Raw genomic sequence first — 17968 nt, forward strand, 5'->3', positions numbered from 1 at the left:
TTGTTTTTTTTTTTTTTTTGTTTTTTCGATTATGTTTCTAATTTCTTGTGCTGTTGTTTTAGGTATGTTGTATTGCATGTCAGCTGAGGTACTAGTGGTTGGCGCATCTTCGTCCGTATGACAATTGAGGTTGCTGTTGTTGATATTATGTGGTGTAAATGTGTTGCATAGGTGCTTGGAAAATTCTTCAGCTTTTCCACAGTTGAAACAACTTGGTCCTTGTTTCTCGTATTCACGTTTGCTTGACTGCTTCTGCTGTTCCCTTTTATAATTGTTACCTTTGTTACCAGCGCCACCGATGTTTCCTGGTCGTCTTTCTTCCATCTGATTTCTTCCGTCATCAGCCTGGTACTAAGCCTGTCTAAGGTCTTCTTCATTTAAAATCGAAGAACTGCTTTTGGACCATATTTAGATTCTCATCCGACTTTATGTCATATACTGTATTCAACTTTTTCCACATTCCATGTGCTGTTGTGCAACATAGAAGAAGATCCAACGGTTTGTTTCCTACTGAGGTCACAATTAATTTTCTCGCTAACCGATCTGCTTTCAAAAATCTTTGACGGGCGATTTCTTTCTCCGCACTGTTACCTGGATGACACAGATTTCCTTCACACACATTGATCAGGTCGTCATCTTCCTCCAAAAGTGTACGCATAACAAAGCGCCACTGGGGCTAGTTTTCTTCGCCACGTAACATCTCGATCTTCGCACTTGCTGATTCCATTTTAGTACTATCACGTACTTTACTAAGCATAACATTTTAACAATTTATTCACTTCACGTTGCTACCTTATAATTTACAGCTCTGGGCCCATAACCTGTTGAGGTTATTAGATGTATAAAGAGGGAGACGCGTGGATAAATTATAAGGTAGAAAAATATATTTTAAATGCAGAAGTGAAAAGTATAAGAATGAAATAATAATTTGAGCTGGTCCAGATCCGCACGCTAGCAGTGTTATCCTATAACTGAAAAACCCCAAAGCCAATGTCGCCTGTCGACTGTTTATGGTCTGCCTTCGTCCCAGTCTTTTGTCTATACGCTGTCGATGGCTTCAGTGCTTTAGAAAGCTAAAAAGACCAAATGTAGAGTTTTCTTAACAGTGGTGACCTTCAACACTTTTTAATTAGCACTGTACAAAGCTTTAAGTCTATATAAACTCGCGCGCGAGTCGGATGTTTTTCATATACATTTTTGTCAGTATGTATCAGTATCAGATATGTATCAGATGCTGTCATACCTACGACAAGGTCATGAAAAGTTTTTCCATTACAACACAATCAAATTTAATTAATTATTAAATAATTTTTAAATTTTTATTGTAAATTGAAGTCTTCACCAATTTATTACAACAATTATTCTTATAATTTCTATATTTTTTACAAGCTAAAATTAAATTTACACTTCTGTGATACTTGTTTTTCATTTAGAATTAGTTTACAAAATTATTAATTTACATTAAATGCCACTTGTGACAAAAATGATTATACTATATAGCCAAATATGACCAGTGGTTAAGAATAATCACCCATTCCAAACGGAAAGGAGTTTATATAATATTTCAATTTTTAATAATTACAAATTTTTTGAAATTCTTTTACGAGATATTTAACTTTCATAACACACCATAATGTTTTACAGCAATTTATACACTTTCTTAGCTTAATTCTAAACATACAACGTTGTTCAACAATTAACTATTAAATATATAAATCTAAGATTATGTTAAAGTGCCGTTTTAGTTGGATTATTAATTTAATTATTTACGTTATTATTACGTTATTATTTAATAATGTCTGAAATCTATATTTAATATACTACGGCATTCTATTTATTTAAACCAACCTGTCGTACGACAAATACTTATGTTCTTAATATTCCTCGTTCATATAATAGTAGTTCACGTTGACGTTCACATAAATGAATTCAATGAGCAGAAGTTTATTTAATCGAACAGTGAGTAAAGTTTTTTATAAATAAACGGAGTGGTACTTGATCATAATCGTTGCGATGTTATACGCTGTAGGGGGCGTTAGAAACACTCCGATCTTTTTCGAGGTCGATATTTCAGAACATGATACACGATGTCCCATTTAATGTAATGAAAATCTTGTCTTTAATGAATGATATAATGTCAGGTATATTCTGTATGTAATCAATGTTTTAATAGAATCATCGACGAGGTAAATAATTCCTTCGAAGTCCTCGACTGTCGGTAAGATACAAAGAATCGCAATTCCATCCAGTTCGCTCTAGGTCAGTTAGATGTCTCAGGTAGGTTATTTGGTATACTTATGCATACTTGTAATTAATATACAGGGATATTAATATACAGGGATCGGCATTGCTGACTCAGTGTCACATAGGGTAAAAGCAACACGACCGTGTTAATAAGAAAGGAAAAGAAAGTGAAAGGGGAATAAGTGGTTTTATTGGAAACACGTACATGATGCACGTTCAATTTTACGATCTCTTAGAGAATCATATTCAAATTATATCTCATAAATAGAACGAAAGAAACAAAAGCTCTACAAAGCAAACTTGTACAAATTTTCATTGACGCAATCCTATCAAACAGATATATTGACATCTTCGCCAGAAGTATATTTAACTCGTCCGACCAACGACGAGCGAAGTCTAATATACCTGGGCCTGGCGAACCAGGAAGAATCAGAAATCGGCGGAACACGAGGAGATCACGGCAGTATCAAGGCGGTTTTCACGGTAGTTGAAAGAGCAGGAGGCTGGCATCCGCGAAACTAGTCAGAGCGATCAAGCGTTCCGATATCGCGACATACGATTTACTGTCATTCGCGCGAACACCGGCTTCTAGATAGATAGAGGAGCTTCTTCCCCTCTGAATCGTAATACCGATAGAAGCGCATGGTCGCGTTATGTTGCCGCTAATTTGGATTTATGTTCGCATTCGCACGTCGCGGCCCCGTCGCTCGACCGTTCGCGCCACTACCGACAGAATCTCCGATCGAACGCTTTTTTTCACTTCTAGTAGAAATTTCTCCGAATCATCTCTCGATCGCGATGTTACGATAGAGGAAGAGCATAGAACCAGTTCGAGAGAATGTTGGACGAGCGACGATTTATTTGGTTTTAATATTGTTCGAAAATTGTCTTAGACATGATTTTTTATCATTACGTGACAGATTCCTTTTCATTATTTTTCATGACTATGGAAAAATATTGATAGACCAAGTTAAAATTCTTATTGTTCTTTGCAATGAAAGTTTCGGAAATTTCAAAATTAACACCTTTCTATTTTGTATTTGTATATTCGCTATATTCATTATTCAAATAAATTCAATCGCTCAAAATGATTTCAACATCTAAAGAAATATTACTACTTTCTCTTTATCTTTATCTATGTTATATGGCCTTCATTGACCCTGTTTAACTATGATCATTGAATTCATCGGGATGTGAATTGCGTTCGTGCAACAAGAAAATCTACTGTTCCATATAAAAATACGAAGTAAGTTAAAAGTTTAATTGTTTGAAATGCTACATTCTTATTTGCGTTGTATTTTGTAGCGTGGTGGCCGTTTCGCGATAAATAAAAAACCTACTTTAAGCGCGTTTTTCGTGTTAATAGAAAATATACAATCACAGCTATTCGATGCGCTTCCTCAAGCTTTCTATCGACTTTTTTAAACAATCTGTATCATTTTGATCACTACATTAAATCAAATTTGTTCTCTATTATTTCTATCATTATACCATAGTACTAGCAAAACGCAAATCCAAAATAATTAAATCTCTCAATTTATCCAACTATTCACAAAAATCTGGATATTTATCTGGATATTTCAAAATAATCTCTCTCTCTCTCTCTCTCTCTCTCTCCTCTCCCTCTCTCAAAAAGGAAAGAAAAAAGGAAAGAAAAACGAGATAAAAAAAGAAACCCTTATAGGAAAATCTCACACGTAACCCGACAAGCAAGCTGAACAGCCGAGAAAGGGAGAATCGAGTAGGATCGCTAAGCGACGGGTAATTCAGCGCGAAAATGTGCATTAAATCGACGACGAGGACAAATGGTAACCTTATATCGGTGGATCGAGGCTCATCGACGACAAGGGGTGGTAACTTTGTACGAAAATTGCTTATCCGTCGATGACAGAATGGCACGCAAGAGAGAGAGACAGGAAGAGAGATAAAGTTGAGAGCGGGGGCGGGCGCGAAAAAATGGCAAATCTGATCCGGACAGCGGCGTGGTAGCGAGGGTACTGGCCGAGGTCGTCATTACCCGTCATTATCGTGGCTCGGCCAACCACTGTAATCCGTATTTCATTTTCTGCCAGTTTTTTGCTCCCTTCTCTCTTCCCCCGTCTCTTCCGAGAGCAAGTTGTTACGGCCGTAGATTACAGGCATCGTCCAACGACGACCGATAGTTTCCGCGATAGAGCTCCCCTTGGACGTACTCGGCGGTTTGCACCTTCCACCCCTTCGGTTCTGGTCTTTTCCGCGGGTTGTCGTTGTTGCAATCAGCATGGTTGACGAGATCATTTCCATTAAAGTGTCCCACAAGGGAATGAGGATAGTCTTCCGTGGATGTGAAGTTGGATAGAATTTGTTTGGGTTAGATTCTGATTTCAAAGTTTGTGATATTTGTAACATCTGCTCTATGTTTGTTGATCAGTGTCGTGATGAATTGGATCGTTTAATCGAAATGCAGGGCAATTAAAAGATTTGCAGTAGCCCCTTCAATTAAAAAGCTCTTGGAATTTCTCAAATCATGTTTTTAAACAAACAAGCCCAACTATAATGCTTTCTTAACGGTAATATGAAAAACAAAAGTTTCAAAAAGTAAAGAAAATATGAATAATGACCCGGACTTTTGCGAGATAAACAATTTGTTTTTCCTGTAATTAGCGAAACAAAATGAAGCAGAACATTGTTGGTATCGTAGCGCTTGAAACAGTTTCACAGTCCTTTGATCTTTGACGCATTGACCTTTCGTTTTGACTCTGACTACGTCACGAATTGGAAAAAGGAAGAGATTGAATATTATGGGGATTAAAAACCCGAGTACCAATATCTCGCAATACGCAATTTACCTTGTGTGGACATTGTTAGTGAAAAAAGGTAAAGCAAATTTCTTTCTTTATTCGGGGTGTTCTGCCGTTCGAGAGAGACGCGATCACGAAGAAACGGGCCAACGAGAGCCATAAATTACCGTTACGACTTGATAATCGATGCCACGGGTCGGCCGATCCTCTATTTCGGTTGGCATAATAAAGGTGGTTGAACTGATGATAACACTTAGTTAACAAATTAATATATGCATTTTATTCCAACAACTTTGTAAGTATAAGTAGTTATGCATGGTGTGTGTAGATGTGTTCTCAGCGAAGTGTAAATAGTAAGTTAAACTCATGACTGATTAATGAACGGAAAACCAGTTAATAGATGGTGACTGATCTAAGGATGGAGAACCAGTCAAGATATTTTCTGATCAAAGGATGAAAAACCAGTGAAGTTCGGTGACGATGCTGTCGCAAAGGAAAATTATTAATGGATGTTAGTCGCTTGCGGGTGGAAATGACCGTTGAACATGGGAAAAATCCGACCTTCCCATTTTTTACCTGATTGAATAATAACCCTAAGGAACGCTTCGGCTCGTAGATGCTTTGTAACAATTAAGGGCCTTGACGGTAAAATAAAAATGCTTAGTTTTATGATAGTTCCTTAGAATTATTACGGTCCGACTAATTATATTTGCACAGCTAGTGGCCGTCTCGACCGAGGGATGAATTCTGATTTATGTAGAGAGTCACCGAACGTAACACGGAGAATAAGCATACCCTTCTTTTTCCGATTCTCGACATTGATGTTCCAGCGTTAAAACATCGATTTAGGACAGCATCATTTTAAAAATGGAAGAAATTGCAAAAAGTCGTAGATGATGGTTTGTCTTGAAAATAGTCGAAGAAATTTTATGAGCAACGAGTTTTTGTTTTCATCTCGTCAGTGTTTATTGAGTTCTTTGGAATTTATTACCTGATTAAGGACTCTTAATTGTGTCATAGCTACTTTTATCTGTCTACAATGCTCTGGTCAGTATTGCAATAATTGCAATAATAGGAGTGGAAGCGAATTTGAAGTGAATTTGAAAAGCATGTACTAATTGATTTTAACTGTTGAAATCATTTGATGATCGTTGAAACGTGCAAATATAATATAAATTTTGATGAAATATTTTTTTGCCAAGTGGTTTTTGCCAAATTCCAAGCTTCTGATACTTTCTACGTGCATACATTAATTTATCATGTAAATAAGTATTTTATCCTCTAAATTGCTAATTATTATTCTCGTGATAAATTAGTAATGTGTTAAATCATCATATTAATTGTTTCTCTTTAAGCAGGAGCTTATGAAGAGAATCATTTTTACTTTCTACAGAATTTCACCTTTGATCATAGGTCGATACGTTTTGCAGAATTTAAAAATTATTATGAAATATATCAGGAATGCTACGAACGTCAACTTTTATCCTAATACTATTTTTAAAAATGACATATCGATTACAGTAGCCGCCCAATTTGCATTGTTAATTCATTGATTTTATTAATTCGCGTAAAAGGTGCTCCGGAACCAACGAATCACAGCCGTAAATCTCATTTCGCGATAAGATATCGATTCTTTTCGTGTGTAGTCCTCTAAATAGCTGATGATTTCTGATGCATCGTCCTTTATAGATCTTAAGTTGCCAAATAACTTCCACTGCATCGGTTTAATCTGTGATACGATACTATATATTTTGAGTCGTAAACCATTCGAATAAAAGATCCAAGAATATCTTATAAATCGTAATTTTTATTAAAAACATTTTCTATAAAAATGGAATTCGATCGAACAAACTTTACGAGACATATTTTCCCATAGATTACGATAAAAAACAGTGCGTGTAATGTCACGTATATGCAGATTTCCAGAATTAAATAATTTGCTCCAGGTGCGTTGAAAGGCTTAGTCATTATAGAGCGGATATTAAAGCATCGATTAAAGGACAGCGAACGAGATTGAATTAATATCTCTCGAGCCTCTAATTAAATGACTCTGGATAAACGAGCTTGGTGATTTTTATTTGTCCCTCATCATCGTGTGTACTTCTTTGAGATATTACTCGGTGAGCAATTAATTCTATCTTTCTTAACCCCTTTAACCAATCGATCTCTTCCTCTTCGGTTCCGCCGCATCCTTGGGACCGATTACATTCTTGCAGGACAAGGTTGTTGGAAAGGGCAGGAGAAAGACCGGTGAACGTGTCTATGTCGAGGTAATAATATGTAAAAGGAAACTCAAGAATACAGAATAAACGAACTTCGCGCGTTAAGACTACGCGTTGAAGGTGCCGCGAAACTTGCTAATACTTCGGGTTTTCTTTGATTTTATGAGACGACGTTCGTAGTAAAGTTTTGAAGTTAATATAATTGCTACCAATAAACCGTTCGATATAACGATATGTTCATAAAATATAATAACACAGTAATACGCAACAACGTTGACGTATGGATAAAATAACCTTTGAAGCACCAAAATTATTCAATCCTCGATCCGTTAGAAAGATCATTTTGAGTTTATCAATGAACTCTCAGTTTCAATTATAATTTCTTTCATCTTAAACGAAATATTTTAAAACTTGGATTATCGTCTGCAGATATTTTCCACAATTTTTTGGCACGATGGATGTAACGAATGAGAAACGAGGGAAAAACAAAGCTAAAGCATCGACACAGGAAGAATTAAACAGGAGGTTAAAGGTTAAGACGATAAGTGGGAATCTCGACAGAAACAGGGAGGGGAAATTAACCTTCTTTCGATAGAAAGATGAGATATACGGGATCGCGAGATGGATAAAGACGAAGGAGATTAATCGTCTCGGATGGCTTTGCTATCGGCAGCTATCAAACGCGCGAGGTTATCTTCTGTCTTGAATACGTACATATATGAACGACTCCGCGATTCAACACCGCCCTCTTCCCCTCTTCGTCGTTCGGTCATTCTGTAGATGATTACGATTACGATAATCATCTTGAAAGCAGAAACTCGTTTGGAATATTATGAAATGTGCGCGCAACAATATTTTATCATTAATACCTCCTCCCTGGTACGTTGTTCGATTAATAATTGCTCAATCAATGTCTACGTTTTAGTGACTCGACTCGCTGTTGATGCTCGTCATCATTTAATATTTATCATTCTCACTTTTATCCTGCTAAATTATTTACTTTGAACGTTTCTTTTTTAATATCGTTGCTAATCTGTAAATGTAGGTTTTTAATGGGTGAAATATTTTCTATCGTTAGATTTTTGTGGCAAGCTCAATTCTCGAAATTGTTTCTCTTTGCAAAAACGAATCTTATACATTCCCATTATAACTGCAGCCTATCAAACAAATAATTTCCCATGAATAATTTCTGATCCCATTACCACAATCAGGTCAGGACATTGTAGGTAATGGGAAACCTGTAAAAAGTCATCATCAGAGGATTAACAATAATTAGCGTCGACTAGTGGGACGATCATTTATGATATCGAACGAAACGAAAGCAGATCTCTGGACACATGATCCTTGAACAGCGGCGACAAAAGTTAAATTCGCAAATCCAATCGTTTCTCTTTCGAATTAAACGGAGGTAACACGCGTATTTTTCGCGAGATCGATTTACGAATATGAGGACCGGGAACAATATCGAACTGACGTCAGACCCGTTTCCGAGGTCGCACACGGGCATCGAGATAAAACGTTGAACACACGGTGATCGTTCAGAGTCGATAATTGAATACTTCTCGCGATTCGGTCGTGGATAAATTGAATATCTCTTTCCGTGGCCAACGGGGACACTGAGCAGACGCAGATAAATCAGATACGCGTGCCGGTGGAATGCAAGGATAAGTGAAAATCGTGGTTCCGATAGGTCGGTCGCGGCATTGTACGCATCTCCGAGATATCATTACGCGAAAATGGACAAAAGCAACTTAGAAAAATCGTTTAATCATTGCTGAAACATATCGGAGATCTCTTGATTTAGTGCACATTGCATAGCTTCTTTTTTTTAGATAACGGCGGCCGAGGGAGACGATGGAGTTTAAGTTTATTTCGATTTTACAAAGGATTAAGTGCAATTGTAAGTGAGAAAATCTATTTGTCGCAACTTTAACCTTGCACAAATTTTTCTTCGATTATAAAAACGTAAGTTACGATTGATAAAAGTTTCTTTTTATAGAGAAGGAAGTGGGGGCTAATGCTGTAAATGTAAAAGCTTACTGATTACACGAAAATGAGAAAAAATTTATGCAGATGAATATTTCGACTCCAAAATATTACTCGTAAAGTTATAATTTATTAACCGCGCTTCAACGGCCAAGTAAATTGCTAATGTACACTTCTATAAAGAGCGCAGTGTACGTTTCAAGGCCGGTTGATAATCTAAAGAAAGGCGATAATTGCGGTTCGGTGGTACGGAGGTCCTTTTTCTTTCGCCGCAAGTTCACTCGAGTTCAACGTTTTATACACTTCGATACACATGGTCCACTCTTAATAATTTTAATATAATCTGGATAAATTAAGCATCTTTGCCTTCTTTTTATATCAATTTAGTAAGCAATTGTCATCGATCGATTAATTCAATATTCGCTTTCGTATTTCTACTAATTTCTTGATTGTTCTAATTTTTATTTCACGTCTTGCAAATACAATTTTAATAGTTTTGATACTTTTACCACACTGTTAACTCTCCGGGAAATATTGGAATTTTGGTATGTTTCATCAGTTTTCTATTTCCAAGTACATAATATTCTTGGTTCGTTTCTTTCGATTTGTACTATCAGATTACTTTACGCAAAATAATACCAGTGTCCGATCATCGTTCGTGCATTTACTTACCGAGCCACGATCGATCTCCGAATTGGCGCGACAATGCTTGTTGGCCGTAATGAATCTTGGTTGTCGCATAATGAGAGCATAAATTATGCGCTCTGGTACGAGTATCTTTTTCTCTGTGTTGCTCCTCAACGAGATCCAACCCGGTCCCTGCAATAAATTCTATGCTATACAGACCATACTTTTGCTCTGCCTCTCTCTTTCCTCCCCTTCTTTCCGTATTCTCCTTCTCTCTTTGTTCTTCCTCGTTCTCTTTTTCAGTCACTTCGTACCTTTCGCTCTCGGTTTTCCAGTACACCTACACTTCATCCAGACTTCCTTTCCTTCTCCTTCCTTTGCGTTTTACTGGTCTTTCTAAGCTTTTGAAAATTTTCTGGTAATTAATTAGTTTGACAAAGTTAGAAGTTGACTTATTGTCCTTTAAATTTTTATTTCTTATATATTTGTATTTTCTACCCTTCTACAATTGTTATTTCATTAATTATCTCCTTGTTCCATTGTTAGTGTAAAAAAATATTCAGCTCTCCATAATTTCTCTGTCATTGTCATAATTTTTAATTTTCTACAGTGTTCTATCTTTTCAATATCATCTCTTATTCATGCTGCTTTTTCTTTTATCCGTCTTTCACGGTGGTCCCATATTTCACTTTCGTACCTCCCACTTCTTCTCCTTATTAATTTTACCACTCTTATCACTATCTTCTCTTACCCCTTGTGTCAATATCTCGTCTTCAACGTTTCAATTTCTGTCTCATTCCTCTTCTGTAAAGAATTCATTTAAAATTACCTGTATTTGTTTGATTATTATTCAAATTACTCTTCAAATTTTTCTATGTAAAATAACTTTTTCCTTGTATCTCACTCTTCTTTTCCATCTTTGCATCAATTTTCCCTTTTCAACGAATCCTTTCCTTGCGTCTCCGCAGGATACCTTCCGCGGATCGTTGGTGAAGTTTTTCCTCCGTCCTCTTTCACCCATTTTCTCCCCGCGGTTCTATCTTAGCTCGCATCTCATTGTTCGTCCACGTTCCTCTGGTTTGCGCCTCCGCCGCGCTACGTGCAGCGTCGCGGTTCACGTGAAGGTGTATCGGCGCGTGTTCGGCCGCGCTCGACCAAGCTCGTCGCTCGTATATACTTACCTGGCAATTAGTTTTGCGGAGAATGTTGTTGTCCTTGGTCGTACGGACACACGCGCGATTCGCTCGTTTGCGGGGGTGTCCCCGTGCACACGGCAGTCTCTATATCGGCGCGGAACAACGCAGTGGACGGCTTCCACTCGCGGCTTCTCCGAGACCCGTAAAAGCGGCCTCGCAGGAATCGCAGGTGCACACCTCTTAGAGGTTCCACGCTCGTACGTGCCTGGAATTTTCTTCGATTCGTATCCGTTATTCGATTCTCTTCGTCCGTTAATCCATCGTTGCATTAATCAACGTATAATCAGATTTTCAGTTGTTTCCTTCTGGTTAGGGTCTTCCAGGTAGAAAAGTTTCTTACCGAGAATCAGTAATCTGATGATTTTTGTGAAGGTTTTTGGCAATGACAGATGATGCAGTATAGGAATGTTTAAAAGATGCATGATTACTTTGGAGGAGTTTACATTAATCGATGTATTTGCTTGTTTTCTAAATAATAAATTACAGTCAGGGAAATAATATTAGGAAATACCAATTTTCTACGTTTACAAGTTTTACGAGTTTCCACGTTCGTCTCTTCCAATAAAAGGGAAGTCTATAAATTTAACCAAGAGATTACACGTGTAGTAAGAGGAACAGTACACGATACCTTGAATGATATCTGTGGCTAATCATTTTTAGGTTCGCCCTTTCTATCGACTCGTTATCTCGGGGGAGCGTTAAAACAGGCACGATACCAATTTTTCTCGATTCGAAGCGAAACACATCCACGTTTAAATTACATCTGCTTAAGAGTGTCGGCTACGGGTCCGCTCTCAGATCGCAAAACAATGGCGACCCGATAAAATAACTGGAGGATTCATTTATTCTATGTAACTATACGTGCCTACGTTTTCGTAAAAATACTGACTACCCTACGGATCAGTGATGCGCAATCAATGGCCCCGCATGACCTGTGTAAATCTTTGAAACTTTGCTTTTTCGGATTTGGAAAGCAATTTCAAAATATTTACCAAATTTGCTTCCGTATATAATAATAATATTATTATTAGTAGTATCCTCTTTACACGAAGGTTTCCTTTCTTTTATAAGTAATTGAAAATCGTAATAGCTAGTTGCTTATCAGGTATCAAAAATATTCTTAGATTCAAGGTTGCAAGAAAATGCATCATGTGAAAACTTCAGGTGTCAAAAAAAAGATTCTAATTAATCGTAAAATTAGTGGTTCGCTTCAAGAAACTGTTGCTGCATTAATTATTTTTCCTATCTTTTAAGAAACACTCAAGGTGGTCGAGTTACGTTGAAACACTGCAGACACCAATCAATATTAAATTTTTAATGAGTATCATAATCACCATGAGATCGAAATACTAAATACGATATTAATGGGCAATTCGATGTATCTTCGGTAGAATATTGATTACCGAAAGATTACAATAAAGAGCAGACATAGTTTTTAAAATATTTTCGAACGTCTTTCTTATGTGTTTCTTAATATTAAATGTTATTAATAGCAATGGTAGCTGTATTTATATATACACAAGGCGTTAATCATTGATTATAACAAATTATTATATTAACACCTTTGAGACGGATATTTCGAGACGATAATCGAATGAAATAAATATATCGTTTGATTGTTTCTTCATCCACGATTAATAAGATAACTACGTAAAGTATTTGTTCTCATCTTTGTTTTCTAACGAAATGTTATTGTAATTTAAGATATGCACTTGAACCTAATTAGTGTATAATTTCTACAATAGATACAATGTGGTGCAAATACTTCTCGTAGCCACTGCGCATAAAAGGAAATATTCTCATAAATTCGTAACACAAAAGATACGTAACACCTACGTGAAAAAGTAAACCGCCTCCTCATCGAGTTCAATCTTGAATACCTCATCTCGAACTCGTTAAAAATGAACTTTGCGCACCACTGCTCTATCTACGGCCTTAAAAATCCTTTTCCGTCTCTCTTTCTTTAACATACGCTCCTCTACTTCTGCTCTTCGTCTCCCTTAACCTATGTACACCCTTGCTTCGATCGCTTTGGTTAGTTACTCCCCTTTAACGCCGCGGTACTCCTTTTCTGCCAGCGATTCAACCACGATAGATCGTTGGGAAGAGGCCTAGCCTGTGCCTCTTCGTCGATCCGTCCACCGTTCTCCTACCTCCCTCCTTTACTCTTTCTTCCTTCCTGGAGCAGACGGCTCGATTTTTTCCCCTGGAATCGTGGAGAGTCGGAGGTAACGGAGATACGCGGTGCGAGGTGTTGTTGCAACAAGGTGTTAGATTAATTGTACGATTAAATCGTCGTAAATCTCGAAAAGGGACGCCCACTGCCCTCGTGCCCGCCCCCTTCGCTCCGCGCAGGGATGATCACAGAAAGGTGAATAAGGAAAAGGAAACCAGAAAAAGAGAGATAGATAGAAGAGAGAAGAGAGCAGCTCGACGTTTCGAGAGCGATACGAATCTTTATGGCAGAGAGATTCTCGCCATCCTTCGGAGTTCAACCCTTTTGTTTTTGCTTGTTGTTGCCGTTGTTCCTTCGCTCGGCCTCTTACTCTCTGTTTGTTTGGCCGAGTTTGCAAATTCGCTATTCCGTTGATTGCACAGCGTAAATTGGTATGCTCGTATTTAAAAGAGATCAAACAGCTGTCTTTTGCGTGTTTAAGTTTATGTTCAATGTTTATTTTATGTTATGTGTTTAAGTTTTGGGTGTTTAATTTGGCGTTGCACTGGTTTTAATATATAGAAGCTCGGGGGTGATGGTACGATGCAATCGAATATAATTAAAGTTTTACATTTGTTTTAACGATATACGCAATGTTATAGATTCATTAATATTTATAACGAACATTTTATTGAACGATTTACATTTTAATTTGTTTATTAAATTCTCACGAACATTGTTATTTTATAATACACTGGTTACCTTTAATCGTTCTTCGAAATTTGTGCCAGCATTACAGCTCATTTAACCTATGTCTGACTTCAAACATCTGTTTCTACTTACCGCTTCGTGAAACACAGTTACTTGAGCTACTTATCAATTATTATAGTTATTATAAAGTACACTCAGTTATGAGATCTAAACTTTCTCGATTTTCATGATAGGAAGAAATTTTTTGTATAGACATCTGTTGTGAGATATATGCAGTTATTTTTAACGTACAGGCTTGTATAAGAGCGTGAAAATCAATAAATTTTTTATTTTACATGTTTCGAATTTACAGTAAACTGAGTAGAGAATATGTAAACTTTCCAACTATCCTCACTATCTATCGTAATCATTCACACGTTACGATATGTGTGAACGTTACAATTATTTATCGCATCTTATCACACAGTACGCTCATGAATACCTGTTTACATTTCCCTTAAAAAATGTTTACCGACCAATAAATCCTGGCCGTTGGTATAAAATTCGCGCTCCAGTTGCCGTGCATCTTCTCATTAATCGACGTAATTGCTCCGATGTAGCAAAGGCCAATTAAAACGCTGTAATTGAAATTGCTAGACCGTGGTACCATTAAAGCGACACATTATTGCCTTATTTGTTACTGTTATTTTTAATACCATTAAAGAAGGAGCCATTCTCCTCGAGTTCCTTCTTTTTAATTGACTCGAAAGTAAATGCTAATTTCCATATCGCAAACACATGAAACAAGTGCGTGAAAATTCATTCGAAAATCTCCTCGGTCATCGATTTCATTTCTCGTCTCGTTTGCTTTTGAAAACGTCGCAGGAATAACATGAAACATGTTTTTATTTGTATACACATGTTCCTCTGCATTCCTGAAGTTTCATTTTAGAAAATCACAAGCCAGTAACAATTATTTTCTACTTAACGACTTCGTAGTTTTCTTCTTTCCCGCTTTGCCTTTACTTTTTTTATCTTTTCGTGACTGAAACGAAATTCTTCCAAGATTTAATTTCGCGATTTGGATATCATCGTTGAATAGAAATTTAATCGAGATGAGTCACCTGAATTTATTGTCGATTAGGTTCGCATAATTTCAGGACTTTCACTCGCCCACAATCGTGAATTGCTTTCGCTTCTTTTTACGTTATTGGTTTTTGGCTATGGAAATAAGTAGGACTTGAAGTTTTGATCGTGCGTTCGAATATTCTTGCATTCCTCCAGTCAACGAATCTACTTTTTACTTTTCTTGGTAGGGATTTCTTGCTTTCGAGTACAATGAAAGATATTGCTAATTACTTTGAAAGTATTTATTTCTTATCCTTCATCTTTTAATGATACTCATTTAGGTAAAGATTGCCTTCGAGATATAAAAAACACTTACGTGAGTTTCTAGGAAATATTAGTTGCAACTTCTAGTGAGTCATTTATTACTCTTTAAAATACTTGTGTCGTAAACATGTTCCTTAAATACTTCTATTCGTGTATAGGATGCATATAATAGGCTTTCCTCGATCAATTAAAGAATTAGTTAATTAGACAACATTCTAGCTTCTTAATTGGGTAATTATATTTTTATAATTACTATATTTATCAATACTATGAAGATTTTAAGAAATATCTAAAATATTAACTGAACTAAAGAAAGGAAAAACTAATAGGCATAGACTATGGTTGATTACAAAGGGCAATCTCAGTGAAACGCTTTTCTGGGAGGTTTTGCAATCATTTTTTTATTTTTTTTATTTTTATCTTTGCTTCGTGTTAGTATCTTGCTTTCAAATCCTGACAGCAAGAACATTGGCATACAATAGAAAATATAATGTATACATATACATACATACATGCGCGTGTTTGTGGATTTCTGATTTCTATGTAGTTAGATATCGTTGATATTGATGTTGATCGTTGTTAATCACTGCGCGCGGTATTTTTAATTTAATCTTATTTAATAGGGACAATGATAGGGCAGGATGATCGACGATGGTATAAATATTTAACTCGTAACAAAATGCCTTACAACAAGACCGATCGTTTTAAGCAACGATGAAACAACTCTTAATCCTAATTAAATAAACTCGTTAACGCTAAGTAACATATCGAATGAATGGGTCTCACCGCCATTGATAAATAATACGCTCGCACGCCGCGCTGTTTCGTGATTATGTACAAATTTATAACAACTCGACTCGACGATTCGCCTCACGGTCGTTCAAAAAAATGGAAGCATGCCTTTCTTCCCCTTTTCTTTTTTATTCTCTTTACATAGTTTCGGGTGTGATGCTGCTTTAAATACAATCACTTTAATTCATATAAAATTGAATCGAGATCATTTCTGGTCTTATAATTTGATTATATAGAACATTTAATTGCTTTCACTTCTTTTCTTTCTTAGTAGAGGTTATTTTGCTAATTTTCGCCAAGTTTTCAAATGTTGTATACCTCACTTTCATTCGAAACACAAACGTTTTTTACTATCTTAAAATCTCTTAAGAACATCACAGTCTCTTTACCACAGAAAAGACAAGGAAGTATCCGAAAAAGTTGTCTTCCGAGAACTTTCAACCTTCGATTCGTGGAATGTTTTCACATTGCACATTCGTTATTGTACTTGTCTACTGCTTACACCGTCCAATTATAATTATCAGTCCCAGAATCGATTTTATAGCAGCAAGACTTATCTAATTGCCACGCCCCGGATAGTTGGCGTACAACTGTGCTCTGGCAGTTGCATTATCGACATTGTTCTCTTCGTTCGTATTGGTTTCAACTGTTAGTCACGGCAACGACGAAATCTCGTTGTGCAGCTGCAACTGAAAAGCAAGCTGCTCTCCTCCCAACCACAAACGACTACCTGGATTCTTTAATCTAATCTCTGGGAATAATTCAACGATATTTTTTTACACTGCCCCCTTGCCGGTGACAATAGATCATTTGTAACGTAATAACGGAGCCATTATGACGCTCATGATTTTTCTATTACGCTCGGTTTCGTCTTCTCTGCTATTGCAATTCCATCTTCTATATTCTAACGAAACGTGGAACGAGGCACTGTGTACTTTTATTTTGAATTTGCATTGTCTAATAAACTAATCCTATAAACATCATTCTTAAAAATTTCGTAAAATTATTGACCGAAAGTAACTCAGTTTGTTTTTCACAAGATGTTTCATCCAAACTTTTATCTCGTGAAAGAATTTAAAAAAAAAAAATTTCCTTCGGCATTTTTTCAAAATCACAATTGTCCATAAATCCGCCTAAATAAACCGATATTTATTCGTCCTTCATTCATTTCATCATCGCGCCTTCCCTCTATAATTCCTAAAGTCATCGAGGAGGATCGAGAATTAATCACGAATCTTGAGTAGAAATGCTATTTTCTCTGAATAGTCGCTCGTACATATAATCGTGTTGGAACCACAAAATACAGCGTATACTTTGGAACTCGTATACCTTACTGCTGACGGAAGTACCGGCTACCACTAAAGCTACGAAACGCCACGAAGCCTGCCACACAATCGGTTATCGTAAAATCCCCGAAGGAACGGCCGCGTTAGTAAACCGGTGCACGATTTCTGTAAAGTCTCGGGTTGAAAACGAACGATTTGCGACCGTCACGAGAGAATCGACGTGCTACATGGAATGTTTAGGAACTATCAGACTGAAAGCTGCTTAGAAATCTTGGACGCTGTTGCTCGGTTACTTACTGTTACTTATTATGTTACTTATTATGTGGTTAATTACTAGAAGTTGTTTCTTAATTTTTATTGTAACTTGGGGTAGATGATGATTTTGTGGAAAATGTAGGATAATGATCTTGTCCATTCGTAAATTAATCTGGAAGAATATTTAAGGACTATCATCCATACAAATTTTTCTCTGTATAAAATCTTGCAACTAATTCGAAATAAAACATTCTGTCATGATAAAAACAAGAATCTTCCAAAGAACGCTAAAAACTCTATCGAATTTCAACGAACAAAAAGATCTCGTTAAGGAAGGAACGAT

At 36.6% G+C, this 17968-nt stretch overlaps 1 protein-coding gene across 1 annotated transcript in view; it reads left to right on the plus strand.

Annotated features, from left to right (window-relative positions):
* LOC122573650 overlaps positions 1-95 on the plus strand; it is a 3824-nt gene extending 3729 nt beyond the window's left edge. Inside the window, exon 2 of the mRNA XM_043740314.1 lies at positions 63-95. Within this exon, the coding sequence (XP_043596249.1) occupies positions 63-95 (33 nt within the window). The remainder of the gene's footprint in view (positions 1-62) is intronic.
* The last annotated feature ends 17873 nt before the right edge of the window (positions 96-17968 follow it).

Source organism: Bombus pyrosoma, linkage group LG2 (genome assembly GCF_014825855.1).
Source record: "Bombus pyrosoma isolate SC7728 linkage group LG2, ASM1482585v1, whole genome shotgun sequence".
Lineage (NCBI taxonomy): Eukaryota > Metazoa > Arthropoda > Insecta > Hymenoptera > Apidae > Bombus > Bombus pyrosoma.